Here is a 25,472-nt window from a genome sequence, read left to right as displayed (position 1 = left end):
AAAACAATTATTTGTAAATGATACGAACTCCTACATTGAAAACTCTGAAGAATCTACTGATATACTATTTAAAATAAAAGAACTTATTAAGGTAAATGGGTATAAGATCAGTTCACGAAAATCTACTGCATTTTTATATACAACCAACAGTCAATTAGAAAATGTCAATTTTTTAGAAGTATCATGTATCAACAAAAGTATCAACAACAAAAAGTAAAGTTAACTAGAAATATATCTAACCAAAAATGTGCAACTCCTATATGCAGAAAATTATAAAACCTTATTGGAAGATTTTAAAGGGGGCCTAAATAACTGGAGTGATATACTGTTTGTGGATGGGAAGATTCAAATCACAAAGATGTCACTTCTCCCCAAACTGAATTATAGATTCCATATAGTTCTGATCAAACAGGTTTTACCAATAAACTTGACACATTAATTCAAAAATTTATGAAACAAAGGCCAAGAATAGCCACAAAACTTCTAAAGAAACTTCTAAATAAGTAAACTACTGTGGGGCAATTGCCCTCCCAAATGTCACGCCTTATTATGAAGCTACAGCAATAAGACGATACAAGAACAACCCAGAATAGAAAGTCCAAAATAAGCTCGTACCTTTATAGAGACTTACTCTGTATCAGAGACGGCACCACAGCTCAGTGAGAACAAGGTAAGCTTTTCAATATATAGTGCTGGGATAACTGGTTACCCATATGGGAAAGAAATCAGATCCCTGCCTTACAACATATACAAAACATCCAGTTCTTATTATTTAAAGACTTGGCTGTGAAAGGCAAACTTTTACAAATTTTAGGAGTAAAAAAGGAAGCTATCTTTATAACCTCAGGTTAGGGAATGCATTCTTAAAATTAAGGACTTCTGTTCTCAAAACAGAAGTTTTGAGAACTTGAAAAAGACAAGCCAAAAATTGGTAAATGATATGAGTAACATGTAAACAGTAAAGGATCTGTATTCAGAAACCATAAGGAACTACCACCACTCAACAAGAAAAAGACAAACAACCCAGTAGAAAGGTGAGCAACAAACGAATAGACATTCTGCAGAAAACAAAAAAGGTAAATTTTAAAAAACAGGAAAAGATACTAAGCCAAAAGGCTATCAGAAGAGTGCAAATTAAAACCACAACTTAATTTTAACACAGATTTTCATTTAGATTGGCAAAGATAAATAAGTCTGATAATACCAAGTTGTTGAGAATGTGGTGAGAATATAAACTGAGACAACCATTTTTGCATTATCTCATAAATCTGAACATTTGCATATCCTGATTCAGCAATTCCACACTTATGCACATATCCTCACATTTTAACTCATTACACCAAGAAACACACAGAAGTATGTTCACTGTAGCAAGTTTCAGAATATCAAAAAGCGAAAACAATCCAAATGTCCATTCACAACATAATAGATAAATCCATCCTGGCATATTCACACAATGAGCTATTATATAGAAGTCTCAATATATAAACTATACCCAGATAAAATAATATGAATAAAATTCGGATTCATAGTGATGAATGAAAAAGCCATTCAGATTTAAAAACATGATGCATTTTTATAAACCTCAAAAAAAAGTGACTACACAGTATCTTTGTGCATACATATATACAAATGCAGCAAAACACCGTACAAAAGGAGAAAGACAAACATAAAGCCGAGGACGGCAGATACCTCTGGTGGGGAATCAAGGGGATAAGATGGGATGGTAAGGAGTGCATAGGTAGTTGTAACAATACTGGTCATGTTCTAGATTTTAGATTGGCGGATATGTTCATTTTAGGGTTACATAGTCTTTGGTATGTACATAATTTACATAATTTTTAAATGGGGGGAGAGAAGAACAAAGGGAGAGAGAGATCCAACTAAAGACCATGACAGGTCTACCTCACAGTATCACAGGTTTGGTTCCAGACCATTGCAGTAAAGTGAATATTGCAAGCCTCACAAATTTTTGGTTTCCCAATGCAAATAAAAGTTATGTTTACATTATACTGTAGTCCATTAAGTGTGCAATAGCATTATGTCTAAAAATAAGCATACATACCTTAACTTAAAAATACTTTATTGTTAAAAAAATGCTAAACATCCTCTGAGCCTTCAGTGAGTCGTAATCTTTTTGCTGGTGCAGGGTCTTGCCTGGATGTTGATGGCTGCTGACTGATCAGGTCAGGGGCTGCTGAAGGCTGGGGTTGATGTGGCAATTTCTTAAAATAGGACAGCAGTGAAGTTTGCCACATCAATTGACTCTTCCTTTCATGAACGATTTCTCTGTAGCACGCAATGCTGTTTGAAAGCATTTTGCCCACAGTAGAACTTCGTTCAAAATTGGAGTCAATCCTCTCAAATCCTGCCGCTGCTTTATCAACTAAGTTTATGTAATATTCTAAGTCCTTTGTTGTCATTTCAACAATCTTCATAGCATCTTCACCAGGAGATTCTGTCTCAAGAAACCACTTTCTTTGCTCATCCATAAGAAGCAACTCCTCATCTGTTAAAGTTTTATCATGAGATTGCAGCAATTCAGTCACATCTTCAGGCTCCACTTCTAATTCTAGTTCTCTTGCTATTTCCACCACATCTGCAGTTACTTCTTCCACTGAAGTCTTGAGTCCCTCAAAGTCATCTATGAGGGTTGGTATCAACTTCTTCCAAACTCCTGTTAATGTTGATGTTTGCACCTCTTCCCATGAATCACGAATGTTCTTAATGGCATCTAGAATAGTGAATCCTTTCCAGAAGGTTTTCAATTTACTTTGCCCAGATCCATCAGAAGAATCACTATCTATGGCAGTTATAGCCTTACGAAATGTGTTTCTTAAATAATACGACTTGAAAGTTGAAATTACTCCTTGATCCATGGGCTGCAGAATGGACGTTGTGTTAGAAGGCATGAAAACAACATTAATCTCACTGTACATCTCCATAAGAGCTCTTGGGTGACCAGGTGCATTGTCAATAAGCAGTAATATTTTGAAAGGAATCTTTTTTTCTGAACAGTAGGTCTCAACAGTGGGCTTAAAATATTCGGTAAACCATGTTGTAAACAGGTGTGCTGTCATCCAGGCTTTGTGGTTCCATTTATAGAGCACAGGTAGAGTAGATTTAGCATAATTTTTAAGGGCTCTAGGATTTTCGGAGTGATAAATGAGCATTGGCTTCAACTTCAAGTCACCAGCTGCATTAGCCCCTAACAAGAGAGTCAGCCTGTCCTTTGAAGCTTTGAAGCCAAGCATTGACTTCTCCTCTCTAGCTATGAAAGTCCTAGATGGCATCTTCTTCCAATATAAGGCTGTTTCATCAACATTGAAAATCTGTTGTGTAGTGTAGCCGCCTTCCTTAATTATCTTAGCTAGCTCTGGATAACTTACTGCCGCTTCTACACCAGCACTTGCTGCTTCACCTTGCACTTTTACATTATGGAGATGGCTTCTTTCTTTAAACCTCATGAACCAACCCCTGCTAGCTTCAAACTTCTCTTCTGCAGCTTCCGCACCTCTCTCAGCCTTCATAGAGTTGAAGAGTGTTAGGGCTTTGCTCCGGATTAGGCTTTGGCTTAAGGGGATGCTGTGGCTGGTCTGATCTTCTATCCAGACCACTAAGACCTTCTCCATATCAGCAATGAGGCTGTTTCGCTTCCTGATCATTCGTGTGTTCACTGGAGTAGCGCTGCTAACTTCCTTCAGGAACTTGTCCTTTGCATTCACGACTTGGCTAACTGTTTGGCGTAAGAGGCCTAGCTTTCGGCCTATCTCAGCTTTCGACAGGCCCTCCTCACTAAGCTTAATCATTTCTAACTTTTGATTTAAAGTGAGAGACGTGCGACTCTTCCTTTCACTTGAACACGTAGAGGCCATCGTAGGGTTAATAATTTGCCTATTTTCAATATTGTTGCGTCTAAGGGGATCGGGAGGCCCGAGAAGAGATACTGACACGGAACGCACATCAGTGGAGCAGTCAGAACGCACACAACATTTTTCAGTTAAGTTCCCTGCCTTACCTGGGTGCGGCTGTCAGCGCCCCAAAACTACAACAGCAACACCAAAGGCCATCAATCACAGATCAGCGTAACCAGTAAGGACGGAAAAGTTTGCTTGAATTACCACAATGTGACACTCAGGAAGTGAGCAAAGGCTGCTGCAAAAATTGGTGCCGACAGACTTGCTCCATACAGGGTTACCACAAACCTTCAATTGGTAAAAAACGCAGTATCTGTGAAGCAGAAGAAAGCAAAGTGCTGCAAAATTATGCACGTACTACTGTTGAGTTGTCTGCCTTCCTTAAATTACGTCAGCTTTTGCTTCATGCACTTGGGGGCTCTGCCGTTGGGACAGGTGGTTATGTTCAAATCCCACCAGAGAAAGTGCAGCTCTTCAGAAATCCTATCAAGAAAGACCTTGAAGGCCCCCGCCGACGACCACTCCCACTCCTCCCTGACGGCTCGGCTTGTCTCCACAGTGGCTCCTGGTCCCTGCGCACAGTGCACCTGGCCTCCCCAGGCGGGCACGACGGCGAGGCGGCTCCGACAGTGCGGGAAGGGCCAGACCCCGAGAAGACCCCAAAACACGCACCCCGGGGCGACGCGAGGATCCCGGCGCCCACCAAGCTCCAACCCCAGACCGCGCACAGCATGCTGGGACCACAGTCCACGACTCCCGCGAGGCACGTCGGGATTCCAAACGTCTGACTGGGATTCATGGGACAGCGGCGCGCTGCACGCTGGGCCTCGTAGTTCTACGACGGACGACCGGCCTTAGCACGTGATGGGAGGAGTTGTGGGACGTCAGCCCCTGTTGCATGCCGGGACCAAAAGCGCCCGATTGGGTTTCTGGGACACCGGCCTCTTAGTCCTAAGACACCAGCCAGCCCTCAGCGCATAAAGGGTTGTGGGAACAGCAGAGCGTTGCATGCCGGGACTTGTAGTTCTCATGACGCCGGCCCTCAGCCGGTGACGGGGACTGCGGGACAGAGACCCTCGTTGCACGCCGGGATTCACGGCGCCTTACGGGGATTCGTGGTACAGTGGGGCGCGTTGCAGCCCGGGACTCAGAGTCCCACGATGTCCAGCCTCAGCGCCTAACAGGGCTTCTGGGCCGGCAGCTCCGCGTTGCATGCCGACCCACAGCCCCAGATGCCGGCGCTTATGGGGTGGATGGGGCGAAGGAACACTGTTCCCACCGGGCCCAGTCGCAGAAGCGTGGTCCTAGGACGCGCCCATTTCCCATGGCCGGCGGAGGACCTCTCGGGCCCCGCGTGGGCGTGTTTACACCCAGGCCCTCGGCGCCTGCGCGCACGAATGCGGTGGCACGTGACGTCGCACGCTGTCCCGGAAGTCGGCGCGGAACGGGCGGCTGGTGGAAGCCGGTGGTGCCGAAGGGGGAATCGTAGCGCCGCTGCCGCCTCTGCTTGGGCCGGGGTCGCCCGGTAGCCTGCGATGGGCGCCGGACCCTGAGCGTCCACCGCCGCTTTTCCACAGCGCCTCCACTCGGCTGCGATGGAGGCACCGCCCAGTGGCCGCGTTCCCGCCGAGGACGCCCAGCCGCCGGCCGTGGCCGAGGTGCGCTGCCCCGGCCCCGGACCGCTGCGCCTGCTCGAGTGGAGGGTGGCGGCTGGCGCGGCCGTACGCATCGGCTCTGTGCTGGCCGTGTGCGAGGCCGCCGCCTCCGCGCAGCCCACCGGGCCCGCCCCTACTCGCGCCGGCTCCGGGGGCTGCGTGCGCACGGAGCGCAGGCTGAGGTCGGAGCGCGCGGGCGTGGTGCGGGAGCTGTGCGCGCAGCCTGGCCAGGTGGTGGCACCCGGGTGAGTGGGAAAGAGGGAGGGGGCTGAGGTCTAGAGGGAGTTCTGGGCTTGGGCCGGGAAGGGGTCCTGGCCCGGCACTGGGTGGGAAAGGGTCTCCGGGGCAGCAGCTGAAGGCTGCACTCTGAGAGAACTTTGTAAGTTAGAGCCCACAGCGGCTTGGCTGCCTGTTTATCTAAGGCTGGACGGCAGTCACTGCTAGTGACTTTACTAATCAGAGGCAGCTGGCTTTTTTTAAAAAACTCTCCGTCACCGAAATTGCACCCTTTGTAAAACAGTTGTGTTCTCTTTTCTCTCTTTCTGTAATAGGTGTCTCCCCCACAAGACTTCACGTTTGTAAACTAGGAAACCTAGGGGGTCATAGTGCGCACAGGACTAATCAGGCGTACTCCATGCTTGTCGCAGTGTCAGCTGTTGGGAGGCGTGCACTTCTTTAGGTTCTAGTAAACCTTGCGAAACGTGGTTGTAAAACCTGGTGCAGTTCTGCATCTCAGCTCAGGAAGGGGGTGCGGCCTGGGCACAGGTAGGTCAGAATGAGAAGTAGTAGTGCACCCTCCTGCCACAGGCTCTTGCTGTCGTACCTCTGTTTTAATCTAGTAAAGGGTTTTTTTTTTCTTTTTTAAAGTGTGTGAACCTGTCAGTTTATATCTTCTCCCTGAGTTGACCAGTGTTGTGCACAAAGGCGTGTGCGCATGGCTGGTGTGGTTGCTGTCATCGTCAGGGACAGAAGCCTGGGGCAGGGGAGCATTCCTGCCTCCTGCTTAGTGGCTGGCGTGCAGCTGTCCTCTGTGGGGACCTCAGTGCCCTGGGTGCTCAGTTCCCTTTCTGCCCACCCTGGCCCTCCCCGGGGGTGGGGGGGCATCAGTCCCTGCTACTCTCCCTGTGGCTCTAATTGCCCCTCTGTCTTTGGAGCATCTTCTGCCTAGTCCACACAGAGTGGGTGACCAGGATAGAACCGGCCTCCCTGGGAGTCTCATCCCGCATCCTTTCCTCTCCTCTCCTCTCCTCTCGTCTTTGGTGGGGAGCCAGGCCCTCAGCCTTCTGCTCAGATGCCTGCCCCTGCCCACTGAGTGCATCCGCCACCAGAGCTGTCTGCCTGGCCTCCTTTAGGGGACAGGGGCTCGCTGTGCTGTGTGTGTGTGGCACACTGTCAGCGTTACTTTGAAGTCAGCTCTTAACCTGACCATTGGTTGGTCCATAATGAGCCTGTAAACCTGCCAGCTAAACGATGGAGGTGCACCCTGATGCTGCTGTATCACTGTGTAGAAAAACCCTGAGGGAAAGACATCTTCTTCATGTGGTTCTGTTCCTCTGCATGGAAAAGGCCACCAAGGCCCAGACGGGCCAGTTACTGGTCACGGCAGTTAGTGAGACTCACGTGCATGCATGGATCAGGACAGCCAGTCCTGCAGATAGATCAGAGTAACCCAGTGAGGTCATGTAACCAATCAGCCCAGTAGCTGATAGAGTGACAGGCTCCCAGCTGTGAGTAATTCTCTTATTGGTGTGTTTTTGGTGTTTCAGGTCTTGGGGTATCTTACTGCAGTGGTTCATCGTGGGGCTTTTTGAGGACCTGAAGAGTGGTAGCATTTCTCCTGGAAGGCAGGTGTGTGGGGGAGGAGAGCACCAGCGCAGCGTCGGGCCCACCTGGCTGGAGTTGTCCTTGTCTCCATCTGCACTGTCCTCTGCAGGACTCATCCTGACCACGTCAGAGGTTGTTCTCAGGCAGTGAACAGTTGCAGGAACGTAGAAGTCCTGCCTCTGGGTGTAGTGGAAATAATCAGTAGTTACTGTTGTGATCTGTAACGGGATTGCACGTTTTTGTAGTGCTTCGTGCAGTCGGGGAGAACGGGAGCTATTCTGACTGAGACAGAGGAAGGGGCTGAGGTCCCAGGAGGTTTTGATAAAACAGCACTGTCCCTACTGAGGCTTTGCCAGGGCTTCCTCTGCGCTGCTCTCTCCTTAGGCTGCGTTTCATCCAGAGCGTCCCCCTGGGGGGAAGCAGATAGAATGAGAGTCTGTTTCTGTCTTCGTAATATATATGTGGATTGAAATTATTTTGATTTGAAAATTTTCTGACAAGGCACTGCCTGCCAGAGAGTAAGTCTGTTAATTGTGTACCTGATGATGTCTTTCCCCCTCACCTGTCTGCTTTTTTTCAATTCACTCGGGTACATTGATGTCTCCAAAGGAAAGGAAAACATATGCATAAAGTAATCAGGAAACAAGTGTGGTGATGGATAAGGACCGACACGGGAGGAGGCTGTGTAGGTGCGCCTTTGCCTCTTCCACTGACATCCAGCCAGCTTGATCTGTGCCTGTCTGAACCTGCTGTTTTTATCAGGGTTGTACAGTGCCGATGTTCTTAATTTCATCGCTTCTGCTTTATTTCTTGCTTCGTTTTCCTCTGTAAGAACAACTAATTTTTCAGTGTGGATTCAGGGGTTCTTATTTTATTCAGTGGCTTATGGTCCATTCCGATGACTTGCCTTGATGCTCAAGCTGTCCTGGATGTGGAAGCGGGCGCCCTTCCAGGTCCCGTTAACGTAGAGCATGGTCCTGTTTTCTGACACAGATGGCTTCTGCTCTCCCATCCCCAGCCCTGGAGTCAGCCATTTCTCCAAGAAATCCTGCCTTCTTTTAATGGAGAATGGCATTTAGAAACCCCAATCTGGGTGCACAAAATAGTCTCTTTTCCTCCAATATTTTTCAGTACTCAGAGGTTTAGCACTTAGAAGAGATCCCGTAGCCCTCCTAACCTGTAAGCCCTACCCAGATCCAACACCTGACAGTGACTGCTCCAGGGAGCAGCGTGCTGGGGCCCAGCTCCCTGACACTGCCCTTTCTGATACACCCTGTGCTCTCTGACCTTCCTATTGGAGCAGACACAAAAGCTAATGAGTACAAAAAAATTAGAGTTTGATACTTGTGTGTTTTGGGGAAAATAACTTGTTTAGAAATTGCATTTGATGGTTATCCTATGGATTTTCTCCAGGAACGAACCAGGAAAGCTGACCTTTATGGGTGACTGGCCTGGCATTCTGCGGCTTGTTTTTAGAGTTCACGGTGCATCAGTCCCTTGGCCGTGTGGAGGATTAGGGTAGAACACAGCCCACTCGGCGCGTTTCACCCGGCCTCGAGCAGTGTCTGCAAAGCTGGAGGAGGAAACAACTTATGCCAAAAAGGACGTTGCTGCTGTGCTCCTATCTAATTCCCTTTCCCTCTCTCTTGTCATTTTATCTGATGCAGAAGTCATTTGGGATAGACAGTGTCATACTCAGCTCTGGCCCTGGAGAGCAGTTCCGAGTGATCTAGTAATTGACAGGAAGTACAGTCCGGCCCTCCACACCACAGGTTCCGCATCTGTGTATTCAGCCAGCTTGGATTGAAACATTTGGGGGGTGGGGGGGAAGTTCAGAAAGTTCCAAAGAGCAAAACTTGAATTTGCCACATACCAGCAATTATTTACATAGCGTTGGCATCGTGTTGGGTATCATAGGTAACTGAGAGGTGATTTAATGTACACAGGAGGGTGCATTTAGGTTATATGCAAATACTAGGCCTTTTTTTTTTTTTTTTTTTTTTGGCGATATGCGGGCCTCTCACTGTTCTGGCCTCTCCTGTTGCGGAGCACAGGCTCCGGACGCGCAGGCTCAGCGGCCATGGCTCACGGGCCCAGCCGCTCTGTGGCACGTGGGATCCTCCCGGACCGGGGCACGAACCCGCGTCCCCTGCATCGGCAGGCGGACTCCCAACCACTGCGCCACCAGGGAAGCCCACTAGGCCTTTTTATATAACGGACTTGAGCATCCTCAGATTCTGATACCTGCGAGGTCCTGGAACCAATCCCCTGTGGATACGGACGGGTGACTGTCAAGTCTGTTTCCCCCTCCTTTTAATTTGGGCCGAGTGTTTCTGAGCTGCTGTACCCCGTAAGTTTCACTCCACCAGTGTGCCTACCAAGAGGAGCGGTGTGTGGAGGCTGAGCCCCAGGTCATCGCTCCTGGCCCAGGAGCTCTGGGGTCACTGGTGTTCGTGTGGCCTGCACGTTGTCACAAGGCAGCAGGTCAGTGGAGCCTGTAACTGAAGTATAAGCAGCCTCAGCATATGTAAGCCTCCTGGGCTGGTGGATGAGCCAGTTACTGTTTCTCAAACACCTGCCGCCAGCGTCCCTGGAGGTGAGCGGCAGACTTTTCACCAGGTGCCAAAGGGCCCACACGCACCACTGGCCCGTGAGCAGCTGTCTGAGACGCGCCTTTGAGCGGAGCAGAGTGCCTCCGGTCCCCTTGCTGGCTCCACCGCGCCGTCGCAGATGCTTCCAGGGCCCCGTTCCTCCCCTCGGGCGCAGGAGAGCAGGGCTGGCTGGGAAGGGTCCCGGCGGGGAGGGGTCTGGGAAGGTGGGTGCCCCGTGTCAGCAGTGAACGCCCCCCAGAACCGACCGGGCAGGGAGGACCAGCTGTGGCCCGGAACCGGGCCTGGAACCCAGGGCATGGCCCGCATGCGGCCGAGGTGCCGTGAGAGCTGGGAAAGCAGAGACCCCGACCAGGCCGCGGGCGGAAGAGCCCTGGAGGCGCTGCTGGCTGAAGGGGTCGTGGGCACCTCGTGGAGGGATTTGGGTGGACGTGGGGGGCTGGGGGGCCACACGTGGAGAAGGCCAGCCAGGGCAGGGCTCCCCCGGGTGCCGGATCACCAGCGGCCGAGGCGGGCGGGACCTGGAGCAGGTGCCACCAGAAGGGCAAGGTCGAGGGAGGAGCCGCGTGTGCTCAGGGCAGCCCCTCATCCGCCGCTCCGGTTTGTCTAGGATCGGGGCGAGGGGGGCCGTTTCAGGGAGAGGTTGAGACGGCGTTGAGGGTGGGAGAGGGGCCAGGCCGGCGGGGCCTGGTGTGCCCACCCCGCCCAGCACCGGGGTCGGGGGAGGGGGGCGTCCTGGCCCAGGGCACCGAGTGGCTGGTCGTGATGAGCAACGGGGCCGGAAGGGCGGGGAGGAAGGAGGCCCTGCTCGGAGGAGGGGTGTCGCTTCCCTGGTTTTGCCCCCCATTTGGCAGCTCTGTCTGCCCGTGAAAACCATTTGCAGTCCAGAGCCTTTAGGACAGAAACGGGTGAGGAGGGAGGGGTGCGGAGCCGTCCACCCTCACGGGTGGGGCACCGACCAGGAGGCCGCTGGGCCTCAGAGAGGGTCTTTGCTTTGTGGGCAAACGCCCAGCAGGGCCTCCCTCACGACACCGGCACGGGGCACAGGTGTTTCATCGTAGATGAAAAAGTCCTTCATTTTATAGCCAGAGAAACGGCAGCCCTGGAGGGTGATGTGAAGTTAAAGTTATGCAGGAGTCGCCGGGAGAACCGGTACCAGAATCCAGGTGCCTTGTGCCCACTCAGATGCTCTTTCTAGAGGAGTTGGATAAGGCAAGAGATTTTAGGTCTTGCTAACTTGTGACCGTTTTCACCCCCGATTCTAGGGCGGTTCTGGTGCAATTAGAAGGATGCAGCCACCCTGTCGTCATGAAGGGCCTGTGCGCCGAGTGTGGCCAAGACCTGACCCAGTAAGTTCTGGCAGCTTGAGAGTGGGACACCGTCCCCCCTGGAGCCCGAGGGTGGTGGGTGTGAGCGTGGAGGGCCAGGTCGCCTGAGGGGCTCAGGTTGGAGGATCTGTCTCCGCTGCCCTTCGTCTGCCCGCATGTAGCGTGAGTCAGTCCGCTTCCTCTCTGGTTTGATTTCTTTGAGCTCTGGAAGCACTAAAGCATGTCTGCCGCCCACCCCAGGTGTGGTAGGAAACAGCTGGTGGGTTGGGATTTGCCTTCTCATCCCCGCTGAGTGAACCGCGCTTCCGCACTGGGACCGGCCATCCCTGGACACAGCCGGCATTTCACAACCTCCAGGCCCCCATCTCGCAGCCTGCGCTAGTTTGCCACCACTGTTGAGTGGCTTACCCCGTTTGTACGTGTAGAGCAGTGTGGACTGTTCTGCTTTCACGCTCTGGGCCTCTGTGTTTCAGTGGGACCATCTTTATTTTCAAAGGGAACTCTGTGAGTGTGACTCTTACTTAATTTTTTCCTTGGTTTTCCTGTCTGTTTTCAGACAGTGGGGGAAATTTCAGCACTAAGCCCGCAGGACTCATCAGCTAAAGCCTGAGCTAAAATTTCCGCGTAAGTTAATGAGCTGCAGGTGTCGCTTCAGCAGCCCCTTCTCGCTTCGCAGGCTGCAGAGTAAGAATGGGAGGCCGCAGGTGCCGCTGTCCACGGCCACCGTGTCGATGGTGCACAGCGTCCCCGAGCTAATGGTGAGCTCCGAGGTAAGTGTGCCCCTGGCAGGGGCAGCGTTTGGGAAGACGGTTCCTGAGAGCCGTGAGCGCATCTATGGGCCGCTCTTAGTGTCAGGAGCGACAGGAGAAGACACCAGCTCTGTCGTCGCCGTCGCTGTGTTCACAGTGTGCCCGTGGTGGACGGGTGGTTTATGTGGCGCATGTGGCCTGCCCGCGGGTGAGGGCTGCACCCCTTCCTCCTCCTTCGCCAAGCGATCCCGCCTGCAGGCAGCACTGCTCCGCGGGGCTGCGTTGGGTCGGCAGCTCTCCAGGGTGCTGCAGCCGGACCCTGGGCTTGGAGAGCTGCGGGTGGGAAGAGAGCCGAGGGGGAAGTGCAGAGCCCGGGCCCATCGTGAGCAGGGGTGAGGGGAGGGCATCTCGAGGGCTCCTGCCCGGGGAGCAGGGGGCCGAGCAGGAGGGGGGAGGTGTCAGGTCTGATCCGCGCTGGCTGCGTGGACGTGGGGTGGAGGGTGAGGGCCCGGTGCTGTGCTTTCATGTGCAGAGACGTGCGAGTGCTGGAGAGATGTCTGGAAAGAAAAAGGTTGCTTTTTGTACATTGCCGTGTTGGTCAGAGGCCTCCTGACACCTGGGCCAGGGTCCACACGGTGGGGTGAGTGAGCGTCGCCAGGACCGGGCACTAGGCACGGTGCCCACCTCACGGGGCTCCGTAACAACTGGCTTTTTGTCTTACCTCAAGGCAGTCTCGGAGCTCTACGTTCTTGCAGGTAGTAGGTAATAGCTCTCTTCAGTGTTATGATTTTGTTAGGTGTGTGCTTTTAAATGATGTGTACCTGCTTTGTCTTTCATGGGAAAGGCAAAGTGCGAGGTACGTGATTCTGGCTTTTCTGAATTGCTGAAATTTAAACAAATACAAATACATAAGTGTATGTTTAAGACAAAACAAGGAAGTTTGAGGATAGAAAGAGAAGAAGGCGCCCCCCGTCGTTTCTGCTGTGCAGGACTAATCCTCGCCCGTCCTGCGTGAGCCGCTTCAGGAGCGGACGGCGGGATCCCCTCCGCCCCACGCTCGGCTCGCTGCTTGTCTCAGCTCTGCCGGTCGCTTGCCCTGAGCAGCTCCAGAGCCTTCGGCTGAGTCTGTATAGACACAGCCACTTTCTTCTCAGCCCCCGTGCACCGGTCTGCCTGTTTAATGAAAAGCAGTCACAAGTCGGAGTGGCTTCAAGAGGGTTGGACCACGCAGGACAGGCACTGGGGCCTAGTCTGCAGGCCGCTAGGCTTGCGAGCGAGGCGGGCGAGGCGTGTGGGGCCGTGAACCCCTCGGCTTCCTCTTCTGTTTTCTCATAAGACCGAGTTTTGTTTTGGATCCACATGTACTTGCTTTGTCGTCTCTCTTTTTCCTTTTTAACTAGCAAGCTGAAAAGCTAGGAAGGGAGGACCAGCAGCGACTGCATCGCAACAGAAAACTAGTGCTCATGGTGGACTTGGACCAGACCTTGATCCACACGACGGAGCAGCATTGCCCGCAGATGTCCAACAAGGTGAGCTCCTCCGGGGGCCGGGGGGGGGCAGGTCATTCAGCGACACGCACAGGCCTGTGCAGCTTAGGTACAAGCTTCGTCTGAAGGAGCGCGGATCCTCGGCTCAGTAAGTGTGCAGGAGCAGGGCGCTCTGCTCCGGAAGCTCTCGGCCACGGTGCGGAGGCCGGTGAGTAGCTGGTGAGCGCTGGCGTCGAGTCCCTCACCCGCAGAACAGCGTGTGCTTTTCAGTTAGTCTTTGATGTCGTGGGCTCTTCTGTAAGACGCTCTTTATGTGACGTCCACGATTGGCAGGCGTCTCGGGGGTTTCCTGCATCACGACCGCTGCACTCAGGCTGGGGGGCAGAGCTTGAGGGCATGGCTGCCGCGAGCACCGCAGCCTGCGAAGCCGGCCCTTTTCACTCCTTGCATAAGAGTTTGCACGGTTACGCCACTCCCGTTCTCAGCTTGTGTGGCAGGAGGGTGTCCTCGGGGCCGTGTGGACGGCGCTCAACTGCTGCTGGGGGCTTCCCTGTGCCTCTGCCCACACCTGCCCACTGGCCAGGCCCCTCTGGACCCCCAGACAGCATCGGGACGCATGGCAACCCCCCGCCTCGCCCCCAACTCTGGACGCACAGGACACCTGCTGGCGACAGCCAGAGAGGCATGTTGAATCCTTAACCTCGGAGATCCTAACTTGGGATTTTAAGGATGTTTCTATTGTAGCTTCTGGACGTTTTAGCTGTTGAGTATGGTGGAAGGTGTTTTATACCATTTCACACTCCCAGATGTTTTACCAAAACAGCCCCATCATGAGGGGTGTGACGAATTTAGAGCTAGCAAAAAATTAACTAGGCCTCAGGTTGTTTCCTTTCTTTTTAGTTTATTACTACTGAGAAAATGAATGACAAAGAGGATTGAAAGGATCAAAGTTTAACTCCCTAAGGAGAGTGGACGTGCGTGCACGTTAATCACGTATAAGCAGGTTGTCTGTCTCCTAAAGATGTCTGCGAATAATGTTTCAGCTTCTGTGTTTCATTTGTACGGTAGTAAAGTTGCATCTTAAACCGCCCATGAGTTAGACTGAGTGATGTGGGACCCTTGGTCTGTGTTCATCTAGCTCTGGGAGACACTGTCAGTAGCCCCTGGAGGTGGGTCCTAAGCGGTCCGCAGCGGCTCTGCCGCTTGCTTCTATGGGCAGTGACTCTCTCAGGGGTGTGCACTTTGTCCGTGATCAGGGAAACAGTGTTGGCAAGACGGTCAGGGTGTGTAAGCGTCCACCGGTGTCCTGATAGCCTTTTAGTGAAGCCCTCGGACAGCCGAGTTACCATAGTCATCACAGGAAGTTATCCCAGGTAGGTAGTTACCTGGTCGTTCTGGGTAGCTCCTTGCTTGCCCTGGGCGCTTACCACAGGTGGTTACTGCAGCAGGGAAGGTGGAGCCCCCCTCCTCCATAGAGCGTGAGAAGGAGCGTTCCTGTGGAGTGGGCGTGGCTCACTGCAGTCAGCCCGCCGGTGACCCTGCTGTCACGTGTCACGCGTCAGCCGCAGGGCCAAGCCTTCACGGCGGCTCCCGCCCCCTGACTGGGCCTGTTCTCTGCAGGGCATATTCCACTTCCAGCTGGGCCGGGGCGAACCGATGCTGCACACGCGCCTGCGTCCGCACTGCAAGGGGTTCCTGGAGAAGATCGCCAAGCTGTACGAGCTCCACGTCTTCACGTTCGGCAGCCGGCTGTACGCACACACGATCGCAGGTGAGCGGGCCGTGGGGCTCAGTCCCCGCACTGGACGCTTCACGTTTGGCTTCTCTCTTTTTCTCGATGTTTCTTGAAGATGAAGGGGAAAGATCAGGAAGGTCTCCCAAACTCAGTTTCAGTCTCCCAGCTGGCAGGTGGGGGCCCAGTTAAGTCGGTCCACAGGCTGCAGGCGGACGAGAACCTCCCTGCTCTGCCGGGCCCACGGGCCGTGACAGACGCGCTCCAGTGCAGAGGGCAGGCTGCCATCACTCCAGTCAGCTGCATGCCACGGGCCACTTTGGAAGTCGGTCAGGACCACACATACATGGAAAAGTAGAAACTCTCGCTATGAGGGTTCTGTTAAAAAATGTTAATCCGTTTGGAAATAGCTCTGGAGCCGTGTTGCTTGTGTTTGTCTGCAGTTAGCACTTTCGGCGCAGACAGAACAGTCTCTCTTACTTGGAAGGGAGCAGCGTGATGATGTATTAACCTGCTGTCCTAGTTCGGGCTTGCGGTTCTGTGCTGGCTGCTCTCGTGCATGGACACCGGAGGCCCCTGGCCCCCAGCTCTGGCTGGGGACGGGGTGAAGGGCACCAGCTTCCCCTGCGTAGGCACATTTGGGCTCTAGCCCACTGGGGCCCATCATTGGACATTGGCACCCGCAGTATGTCACAGCTCCTAAGGATTAGTTACAGGTACGTTAAACTAAGTACTTTTAAATGCAGACGCCTTTGCAGACGGCTCTTGGTCTTGTCAGTGGAGAAATACATTTTAAATTCCCTTTAACATTTGCTGCCTCTGTAGGAAATGTTAGTCACAAACACAGAGGCAGCGTCATTAGTTAATCCATCTTGTAACTAACATTCAGCGTGTTCACCTTCAGCGTATGGCTGCTCTGCGGCTCCGCGGGAGCGTGCTTTGGAGACTGACGCAACTCCTTTGCAGAGTTCTCACACCGCCGAGTAAGCCACACCCCACGTGGGAATAGCAAGTGACGTCTTCAGGTGCGGCCTCAGGCTTCTCCTTGTGGCCGTCACCTCTGGAACCTGGCCTCGCTAGGTGTCAGTTAGTGAGGCACGGAGGGCACCAGCGAAGGTCCCGGGGGGGGGCAGGCGTCCCTGCTCAGCCTGCCGCCCTGCCCCCCCCCAGGGCCTGTGGCCATCGCCGCTTCCTGAGGTTCCTAAGAACAGGGCTCGCCCCATCTCAGGCTGCGCCGTGTGCCGTAGAATCCCAAGTTGCAGCAAGTCCAGACGAGGCCATCACGAGGAGACCGCAGGCAGTATCCCAGCGACAGTGGGTGCAGAGACCCTCCAAGCAGCACCTCGACCAGGGGACCCGAGGTGGTTCGGCCACCCCAGTGAGGGCGTTGAGAGCGACCACGGTTCACCTGCAGAGAGGGCCCGGGAGGAAGCACGTGGCCCCCAGGGCTGGTGCCCCACATGGCTCTGGGAGCTGCGAGGCCTTCGGGGGCACGTGGATTTGAGCTTAGTGGCCACTGCGCTTTTCGCTGGAAGGAGCCGGCTGACCGGCCGTGTCAGTCTGATCATTCGCAGATGACAAGCAGAGGCCACACGTGCGGAGGCCTGACAGTGGTTTTAACAGTGATGGTTTTCGTAACTTCCTCTTCCTGTCAGCTTTACTGTTTTCACAAAATGTGTCCTTTCGGTGTAGCGAGGATAGAAACGCTTCCGTTGGGGCGGAAATGTTAAGCGCTTCGCGTGCTCTTCATTTGTTGTAGAGGCTCTGATACTCAGTGTTTTAGATTTAGCCGCTGAGAGGCTTCAGCGTTCATACAAGTTCTTTACATAGAACGGTAGTGTGTGTTTCTCCTGCGAGATGGGCGTTGCCTGTCGATGAAGCAGACGACTCAGTGACCTCGAGGCCCTGAGCACCGGGCGGCTGCCGCCCCGCTGCACAGGGGCCCTCAGGAGGGGCACACGGCTCCGCCCGGAGGAGGACCTCGGGCTGCAGGCCTAGCGACAGGTGACGCGTCCGTCTCCGTCAGTAGTAGGAAACAGTAAGGCGTGGGTGTCAAACCTGCAATGTCAAGGGTCCTGTCACCGAGGGAGGCGGCTGTGGGCAGGCCGTGTGGGAGAGGATGCACGCGAGGTTATGAAGGTGCCTCCTCGTCCGTGTAAAGAAAGGCTTGAGGAAACACGGGTTCTCCTGTCACGGTGTGAGTTTAGGAGTGCTGCCCGAGCACCCTGCCCTCCCCTTTGCTTTGTGAACGCGAAGGTCAGGGAGACAAAGCCAAACTAGCGCGTGAACTCCTGTTTGGCGCCACTTCTGTCGGCGACGGGCTCCTCCCTGATGCCACTCCCAGTCCCCTGCGAGGTGGGCGGATGTGGTGCTAATTGCCCGCGGCTCTGAGCTGCCGGGTAACACTGAACTTTGTTCATCCCGTCTGCTGTCCCAGCAAGATTCCAGGTGATGTGAGATTCAGTCAACATTTCCTGGACCAAAGCCCTTACCTGCGTTAAGATTAGAGGGAAGGAGGGCTTCCCTGGTGGCGCAGTGGTTGAGAGTCCGCCTGCCGATGCAGGGGACACGGGTTCGTGCCCCGGTCCGGGAGGATCCCACATGCCGTGGAGCGGCTGGGCCCATGAGCCATGGCCGCTGAGCCTGTGCGTCTGGAGCCTGTGCTCCACAACGGGAGAGGCCACAGCAGTGAGAGGCCCAGGTACCGCCAAAAAAAAAAAAAAAAAAAGATCAGAGGGAAGGAGCTGTACGAGGGTGTAAGAGGGTGACGGTCTCACCTGGAAGAGGAAAGTGCTCGATGCTGGTGCTCTGTTCTGCACATCACCGCATGTAGGAAGGGACGTCAGCGCGTCGCAGACACGTGACCTTGTCCTGTTTTCTTTTCAAAGGCTTCTTAGATCCTGAGAAGAAGCTTTTTTCACATCGAATATTATCGAGGGACGAATGTATTGACCCGTTTTCCAAAACGGGGAACCTTAGGTATGTACCTGGCTGTGCGCATCTGAGGCCACCGTTCAGTTTCCGTCGTAAAGTCTGCGTTTTGAGCATCAGCCCAATCGTTCTGTATTTATTCTCCCGGTTACCAGCGCCCACTTTCTGGCACGTAGCGAGTCCGCTGTCTTCTAACCAGACCCCTCCCTTCCCTGCTCTCCTTGAATGTCCGGGCAGTGGTGGCTCCTGGGGCGCTCGGGCCAGAGCCCGGGGCGACATGGGTGTCGGGGGAGGAGTGAGCCCAGGGCCTGGGGGATGCGTGGAGAGATAGTCTGGGCGGCCCAGCCCCCAGAGCCTCCCCAGAGGGCGAGGGGGCTGTTTGGCCTAATCGGGAGTTTTAGGGGGTGTTGGCACCTCGGACTTCTGTTTCCTTAAGACCTGCGTGCTGTGCAGTGTACAGTCAGTTATCAAATCCTAAGTCGTGCTACTCTGCACTGGCGCTCGGCCTGTTTCCACGTCCTTCCGTCCCCGTGTGCCCCTCCCGATCCGGGTCTGTGTGCTCTTACACCAGGGCTCCCTCCCATCCCTCCCTGAGAGCTGATTTATATTCTTGGGAACTTCCGGCTCACTGTACAAGGAATTTCCCCACTGCTACCCAGAAAGTCGCCTCCCCGCATTGTGTCCTGTGTCAGGTATCCCTTTCTTCATGGCTGTTGATTCTTGAGACTTGGACAGTAACAGTTGTGGCCCCAGTGGCCTTTTGGCTGGCGTTGGCCACCCTTAGCTAACATTTCGTGTTTCAGATTTAGGGTATCCACACAGACTGAGACCTGTTCACGTCTATGGGATGCAAGAAGAGAATCAGAGTACTTGTTTCAGAAACAGTTCTCGTGTTTACTGGTTAGGCATCCGGACGAGCAGGTTCGAGGACGAAGGAAATCGAGGGAGGGTGTGATGACTGGTTCGGGGGAAAACCTACCCGAGGCTGAGCGTGTCAGAGGGGAGGGGCTCCATGGCAGCTCCGGGGGCGGCGCTTGGCTCTGTTCCCCGGTCTCGATTTGGTGTGGTTTTCACCTCCCTCGTCTGGAATTAAATGTGCTAAAGGCATTAACTGTGTAGGTCATTTTAGCTACCGCTTATGCTTTGCCTATGGAAAACAGACTCACTGAAGACAGTTCTGGACACGTGAACGTTTTTTTCTGGCTAGTTGTAGCCTTTAGTAGCAGCTAGAAAACCTGAACAATGACATGCGTTTCTCCTGGGTTTGTTTCTCGATCCTAGAAAACAGGCAGGAAGCACGCATCCTTCTGAATTTTGCATCCTTGCGCCTGTCTGTCTGAATCTAAGTGTTGTGGGCAGAAATCAAGTGAAAAGACCACAGAGCAGGCCTGTGTCCATAAGGTGGCTTTTTGGACCCTTGTTAACATCTTCCTCCACCCATACATCCTCATAGCTTTCGGGAACACAACAGTCACTTTTTGGACTTGGCATCGTGTAGGTGCCCCAGCCAAGATTTGAGTAAGGCCTTGCCCTCCTGCCTGTAACTGAGAGCTCTCACCGGCACAGGCCGAGTGCACGTACACGTGTTTGTAAATAAAGCCGTGTTGGGGTGTGGCCCGGCCCGTTGGTCCGCGCCAGCCCCCCTGGGTGCGCGCTTCCCACGGCCCCAAACAGTAAACCTTCCACTCTCTGGCCCTTTGAAGAATTTGCCATGACTCCTGCCTTAAGGAGTGTCAGACGCTGGAGAAAAGTGTAACTATCTTAGTATAACTTTCTCTGGAAACTTTTTTAAATGTGAGCTAAACAAAAGCCCTTCAGTGCAGTTTGCATCTGGTTCTGATTAATATGCTCTCTGCTGGTTTCATATAAAAGATGGTCTTGACATTTGATCGATGATGACCTTTTGTAGATTGTGCTAGTACTTCCGATGCATTTTTACTTCTAGAAATCTTTTTCCTTGTGGAGACTCCATGGTTTGCATCATCGATGACCGAGAAGACGTGTGGAAGTTTGCCCCCAACCTGATAACTGTGAAGAAATACGTGTACTTCCAGGGCATAGGTGACATCAATGCCCCATCCGGGTCCCGGGAGCCCCAGGCGAGGAGGAGAGGTGGGTGTGGCCCCTCCTGGCTGTCAGATAGCACCGGCTCTGTCCTGTCTCTGTTGTGGCTGTTAATTGAGGCTTCAGTTTGGTTTGGGTCATTTATTTATATTTCAGTAGTCATAGAGATTGTGTTGGGTTTATTTATATTATGCTGAAAAACGTGGTATTATTTGGTTTCAGTTTGGGTTTTGTTTTTTTCTTTTACTAGTACCAGCCTAAACATTTTTCCCGTTGAGTAAAGATTAAAGAATACTATTTAATTTAATGCATCTGAATACTACCTTTCATCCCGGCTTTCCTTGAAAGACAAGCATGACACTGAGAGTTTGGTGTGTGAGGCTCCAGCCCGTGGGCGGTTGGTGCCGGGCCCCGGCCCAGAGCCTGCGGGGAACCTCCCAGGCGAGCTGGAACCCAGAGTTTGAAAAAATTTTAAAGTTTCGGTTCGAAGTGTTTCTGATGATCTTTAGCTTTTAAATAATCCATTTTGAGGCCTACAGTTATTGCTGTAGTCACTAAAGTAGAGCTTTGAGGTGTAGGCAGGGGAGTGAGACCCCAGGGCACCCTCGGGGGCGAGGCTGCCCAGCACAGCTCGAGCTGGGCCCGATCTGGCCACAGCCTGGGAACCAAGCATGTTCTGCGCATTTCGTACCACTGTGGAACCCAAAACGAGGCGGCCGGGCGAGGCCCGCAGACCTGAGATACTCGCCCTCCAGCCCTTCCCGGCTGAGGGCGCCCTCCCTGGCCAGAGGTCCCTCCAGCTAGCAGCTGGGGGCAGGTGGATGGAGTTTGTTTCCACAGGGGGTTTCCTCTTAAATGTTAGGTGACGGTGACCTTGTCTCTCATGCACACGTGCAGTCAGTCCTTCTCCTAAAGGTGCCGATGCCACGGAGCAGCCTCCATCCGTCAAGGATCCTGAGGAAGGAAGGCAGGTGTCTGGGGTCGAGCAGAGCAACGGCCTCGGGAAGCCCACGCGGGAGCTCAACGGGGGCGCAGGCCCTCGGGGGGGCTGGCCCTGTCCCGGGCAGGAGGAGGAGAGGGGCGCTCGGCCTGCCGCCTGCGCCCCCTCTGCTGACGGTCGGGGGCCCCTGGCGGGCACCCAGCAGCACGGGCGGACGCCGCCAGAGAAGAGGCCCGTGCTGGGTCCGGTGGGCCCTGACCCGGACCCAGATGTCCCCAGTGACAGCGGGAGCAACAGCGAGTCCGAGGGCCGGCCGTCCCCCATCCCCTCTGATGGGGAGAGTGGGGAGAAGAGGACCCGGAGAAAGCCTGCGGCCACCCGCCATGCTGGGGACATCGTGGCCCAGGGCAGCGCCTCGGGCGCCAGTCCGTGCGTGGAGCCCGGGCCCGGCGTCCAGGCGGCCGTGCAGGGGGAGGGTGAGCGGGACGGCCTCTGCGGGCTGGGCGGCGGCTGTGCCGACAGGAGGGAGGCTGAGACAGAGTCCCAGAACAGCGAGCAGTCAGGCATCACGGTGGGCGAGTCCCTGGACCAGAGCGCGGAGGAGGAGGAGGAGGAGGAGGACGCCGACGCCGACGACCACCTGGTCCACCTGGAGGAGATCCTCGCCCGCGTGCATGCCACCTACTATGCCAGGTATGACTGCTTTCTCCGCGGGGAGACCCAGGATGCCCCCGACATCCGGAAGATTGTCCCCGAGCTGCGCAGCAGGGTGCTGGCCGACGTCGCAATCATCTTCAGCGGGCTGCACCCCACGAACTTCCCCATCGAGAAGACGCGGGAGCACTACCACGCCACGGCCCTGGGCGCCAGGATCGTCACCCAGCTGGTGCTGGAGCCCGGCAACCCCGACCGGGCCACCCACCTGATCGCTGCGCGGGCCGGTGAGTCACGCCCTCCTGCCCCGGCCCCGACCGCCTCCGGGTGGGGCTCCGGCTCCCCCTCCGAACCGGCTGCCTCCACGGTCCGCGCTGCGGGGGCACCCAGGTGTCACTGCTCCCCGAGGCCCCGGGCTCGAGGCTCTGGGGTGGGTGCCGAGGTAGAGAAACGGGGCCCTTGAGGAGCCATCACACGGTGGGCCCTGCTCTGAGGGCTGTTCCCTCCAGGGCCCCTGCTGTCCCCGCCGCCCCAAGCCCTGATGGCAGACCAGTGGCCCGCGGCGGCTCCGAGCAGAGTGCATGTGCCCGCAGGCACGGAGAAGGTGCGCCAGGCCCAGGATTCTGGGCAGCTGCACGTGGTCAACCCCGACTGGCTGTGGAGCTGCCTGGAGCGCTGGGACAAGGTGGAGGAGCGGCTGTTCCCGCTACGTGGTGACCCGGCCAAATCCCAGAGGTGGGCGCCCGCGGGGGGCGGCTGGTGGCTCAGAGGGAGGGTCCGCGCTGGAGCCCACACAGCCGCTGCTCCCGCTCGGGAGACGCCGCCGCCCCCGCCGCGCAGACTGTCACAAAGTACCTCTGACCAGTGTCACCTGGAGGAGAAGCGGAAGTGCTTCTCCTAAGACACAAGTCAGCTTTACGCAGCGAATCCTAGTTTGCGGCTGTTTCTTTCGCAGCTGGGACGTGGTCCCATCGAGTCACAGGGTCTTTACAGAGTCCAGCGTGGAGGGAGGGGGTGGCCAGGACGAGGGATGGGTGCAGAGGGCCCGTGGGCAGAGCCAGGCAGCACGGACAGCGCACCGGCTCCATCAGAGCGCGTGCTGTGTTTAGAGGTGAAGCCGGAAACAGTGTCAGAGAGACAGCGGTGCAGCCCGCGCTCTCCAAGGGGCCTTGTGTCCGCAGCCGAGGTCGAACCCCAGGCTTAACGGAGAACCACGACTTCACGCGTGGATTCACAGTCCCGGCGGGAGGGAGGTGCGGGGGGTCCCGATCTGTTCCGGCCTCTCCTCACCGCCCTCGTTCTCGCCTCCCCCCCAGGGAGGACGGCCCGGCCGCCTTTCCCGACAGGCAGGGCCTGCTTCCAACCACCCTGTTTCATCCAACACCCGTGCATCCCAAGGCCCCGCCTGGCCCTGAAGTTCGGATCTACGACGCCAGCACGGGCAAGCTCATCCGCCAGGGTGCTGTGGGCCCCGGGCCCCCCGGCTCCCTGCCGGTGCACGCGGAGCTCTCCTCCTTCAGGTACGCGCGCCCCGCACGCAGAGGTGTCCTCGCAGGGCTTAGCCAGCAGGCAGCAGAGTGAGGTGCCTGTGGGGTCGGGCCAGGGGCACAGTCCTCACCCATGCCCACGTCGGGCCTTTCTGCATGTTCTTCCGTCCTGTCTCGGGTCCCGGGACTGGGGCAGACGAGTCTGTGGCTCAGCCTGGACCTGCAAACGCCCCACCTTTGCTCGGTGCCAAGGGGTGGCCTCAGGCGGCTGGACCTGACCCTCCTGTCTTGCCCTTCGGGTCTGTCCCTGCTGCCACCCCCAGAAGGGCCAGTTGGGAGCAGCTCTGCTCTGTAGCCCCGGCCCTCAGGTCACAGGTCACACTGGTGGCCGTGGCAGTTGGTAAATAGGAATGTAGAGAGAGACCCAGGTCGGGGAGGAAGGCACTGCCCGGAGGGAGCGTGGCCAGTGGTTTCCACACGTGTCTCCACGGGTGTCTGTTTCCTTTCTGCCTGTTGACTGGAAATCAGCTGAGTTGGGGACCTCACAGAGCACCCTGTAAACACCTTAGCACTCCGAGGTGTAAGTGAGGGACCTGAAGCTTTGCTTTGTTTTTGAGGGGTGGCCACTGCCTTGAAACGCTTGTGCTTCTGCTGAACGCACGTGGTCTTGCTTCCGGGTCCCTTCCTTTCTGGAGCCCCGAGCCCATCCCGAGAGCCACCTTTGCTGTTAGTGGCCCACGTGTGGTGGTGGATTCCTCCTGCTCTGGTGGCCTGGCAGCCTGCGCTGACCGCGTGGCTCCACCGGAGTGCTCGTTGCAGGGGGCGGGGACTCACCCGATTCCCTACCCTCTGGCCTCGGCAACAGGCCGCGGGGGCCGACATGAGCCCGGTTGACGCCAGCAGAGTGGATGTGGACGAGGGGCCCCTGGAGGCCAGCGGGGTGTCAGTTGACCCTGCAGCTGGGCTCCAGACGTGGACAGACGCCCGGGGTTTAGGCCAGTTTCAGTTGGGCTATTGGTTGGTGGATTTTTGTTCTAAAAGCATCGTCGCTGATTAAGCTCTGATTTTCTTCCGACAACATGGTATCTAATTATTTGAGAAGGTGCATTGTGATCTCTGTGCTGCCTGTACTCCCGTGGAGTTACTTCCAGAGCAGGGTCACTAGGTTAAAGGTCGTGGATGTCCTTGACTTTAATAAACGGGGGCAGTTGTTTGTTACTTTGCCAAAGATGTGTTGGGATTTGTGTCCCGCCCGGCAGGACCGGCCCCTCCCTCTCCTTCCTCCTTGATCGGTCTCAAGGCGCACGGCCGCCCTCTCTCTCCAGTGAGGCCCAAAGTGGGCCTCCCACAGGCGACGACCTCGGGTGTGTCTGAGGGTGAGAGGTGCAGGGTGGGGGGCAGCACCCCTCACGGAGACAGCGGGCTGCGAGTGGCCCCGGGCTTCCCGACACCATGCACTGACATGTATCTCCCTGCACGGACAGCCTCTGCAATTCCGAATTCCTTTTCATTTACCCTTTGTTTGTCGTGTGCTATAAGTTGTGAACTTTTGTTTTCTTCAGTAAAGGTTTTATTTTGAGACAATCGTAGACTCACAGGCAGTTGTCAGAAGTAACAGATCCCAGGGACCGTCAACCCGCTGCCCCCATTGGCGTCATCTCACAGAACTGGCCATAGGGCGCAGCCAGTCTCGAGCCGGGACGCCGGCACTGGCCTGGTCCTGACGTAGCATCCAGCCCCACCGGGCTCCCCGGCCCGTCTCCAGCCCTCCCAGCCCCACCCCCAAGCCTAACCCGGCCACCACTGGTCTGTCTCTGTCCCTGTACTCCCGTCATCCCGAAAACACGGAGTAAGTGGAATCACACGGTGTGCAGCTCCACTCAGCACAGTTCCCTGGAGATTCTGCCCCGACGTGGCCGCGTCCGCTGCTGAGGAGTGTTTCGTGGAAAGAGGTGCCGCGGCTTCTGTGGCGTTCACCCGCCGAAGGTCATCTGGGGCGTGTCCAGCTCTGGAATGTTACTGATACGGCCGCTGCTGTTGTAAACGTCTGTGTGCGTCTCTGTTTCTCCTGAATCAGCGCCCAGGAGTGGGACTG

At 55.1% G+C, this 25,472-nt stretch overlaps 2 protein-coding genes across 8 annotated transcripts in view; one reads left to right on the top strand and one right to left on the bottom strand.

Moving 5' to 3' along the window:
* Positions 1 to 1,577: 1,577 nt before the first annotated feature.
* Positions 1,578 to 4,947, bottom strand: TIGD1 (tigger transposable element derived 1). Its single transcript, XM_060121821.1, has one exon. It carries the CDS (start codon positions 3,873 to 3,875, stop codon positions 2,100 to 2,102), a length of 1,776 nt encoding a protein of 591 aa, XP_059977804.1. The 5' UTR covers positions 3,876 to 4,947; the 3' UTR covers positions 1,578 to 2,099.
* A 404-nt stretch (positions 4,948 to 5,351) lies between these two features.
* The window catches only part of CTDP1 (CTD phosphatase subunit 1), a 41,211-nt gene continuing 21,090 nt past the window's right edge, over positions 5,352 to 25,472 (top strand). For 3 of the 7 annotated variants that reach the window (XM_060121818.1, XM_060121816.1, XM_060121813.1), the window contains exons 1-10: positions 5,352 to 5,817; positions 11,271 to 11,354; positions 12,010 to 12,103; positions 13,483 to 13,611; positions 15,190 to 15,340; positions 18,190 to 18,280; positions 20,178 to 20,344; positions 21,194 to 22,177; positions 22,400 to 22,625; positions 23,207 to 23,410. In XM_060121818.1, the coding sequence (XP_059977801.1) occupies positions 5,513 to 5,817; positions 11,271 to 11,354; positions 12,010 to 12,103; positions 13,483 to 13,611; positions 15,190 to 15,340; positions 18,190 to 18,280; positions 20,178 to 20,344; positions 21,194 to 22,177; positions 22,400 to 22,625; positions 23,207 to 23,410 (2,435 nt within the window). In that variant the 5' untranslated portion in view covers positions 5,352 to 5,512. The remainder of the gene's footprint in view (positions 5,818 to 11,270; positions 11,355 to 12,009; positions 12,104 to 13,482; positions 13,612 to 15,189; positions 15,341 to 18,189; positions 18,281 to 20,177; positions 20,345 to 21,193; positions 22,178 to 22,399; positions 22,626 to 23,206; positions 23,411 to 25,472) is intronic. The other 4 variants (XM_060121819.1, XM_060121815.1, XM_060121814.1 and 1 more) reach the window with 3 other exon arrangements.

Source organism: Lagenorhynchus albirostris, chromosome 14 (genome assembly GCF_949774975.1).
Source record: "Lagenorhynchus albirostris chromosome 14, mLagAlb1.1, whole genome shotgun sequence".
NCBI classification, from domain to species: domain Eukaryota; kingdom Metazoa; phylum Chordata; class Mammalia; order Artiodactyla; family Delphinidae; genus Lagenorhynchus; species Lagenorhynchus albirostris.
Note: the sequence above shows the minus strand (reverse complement) of the source record. Positions and strands in the feature narration are given on the sequence as shown.

Excerpts from the sequence above, each read along its gene's own strand:
- TIGD1 (XM_060121821.1), bottom strand. The coding sequence starts at position 3,875 with ATGGCCTCTACGTGTTCAAGTGAAAGGAAGAGTCGCACGTCTCTCACT.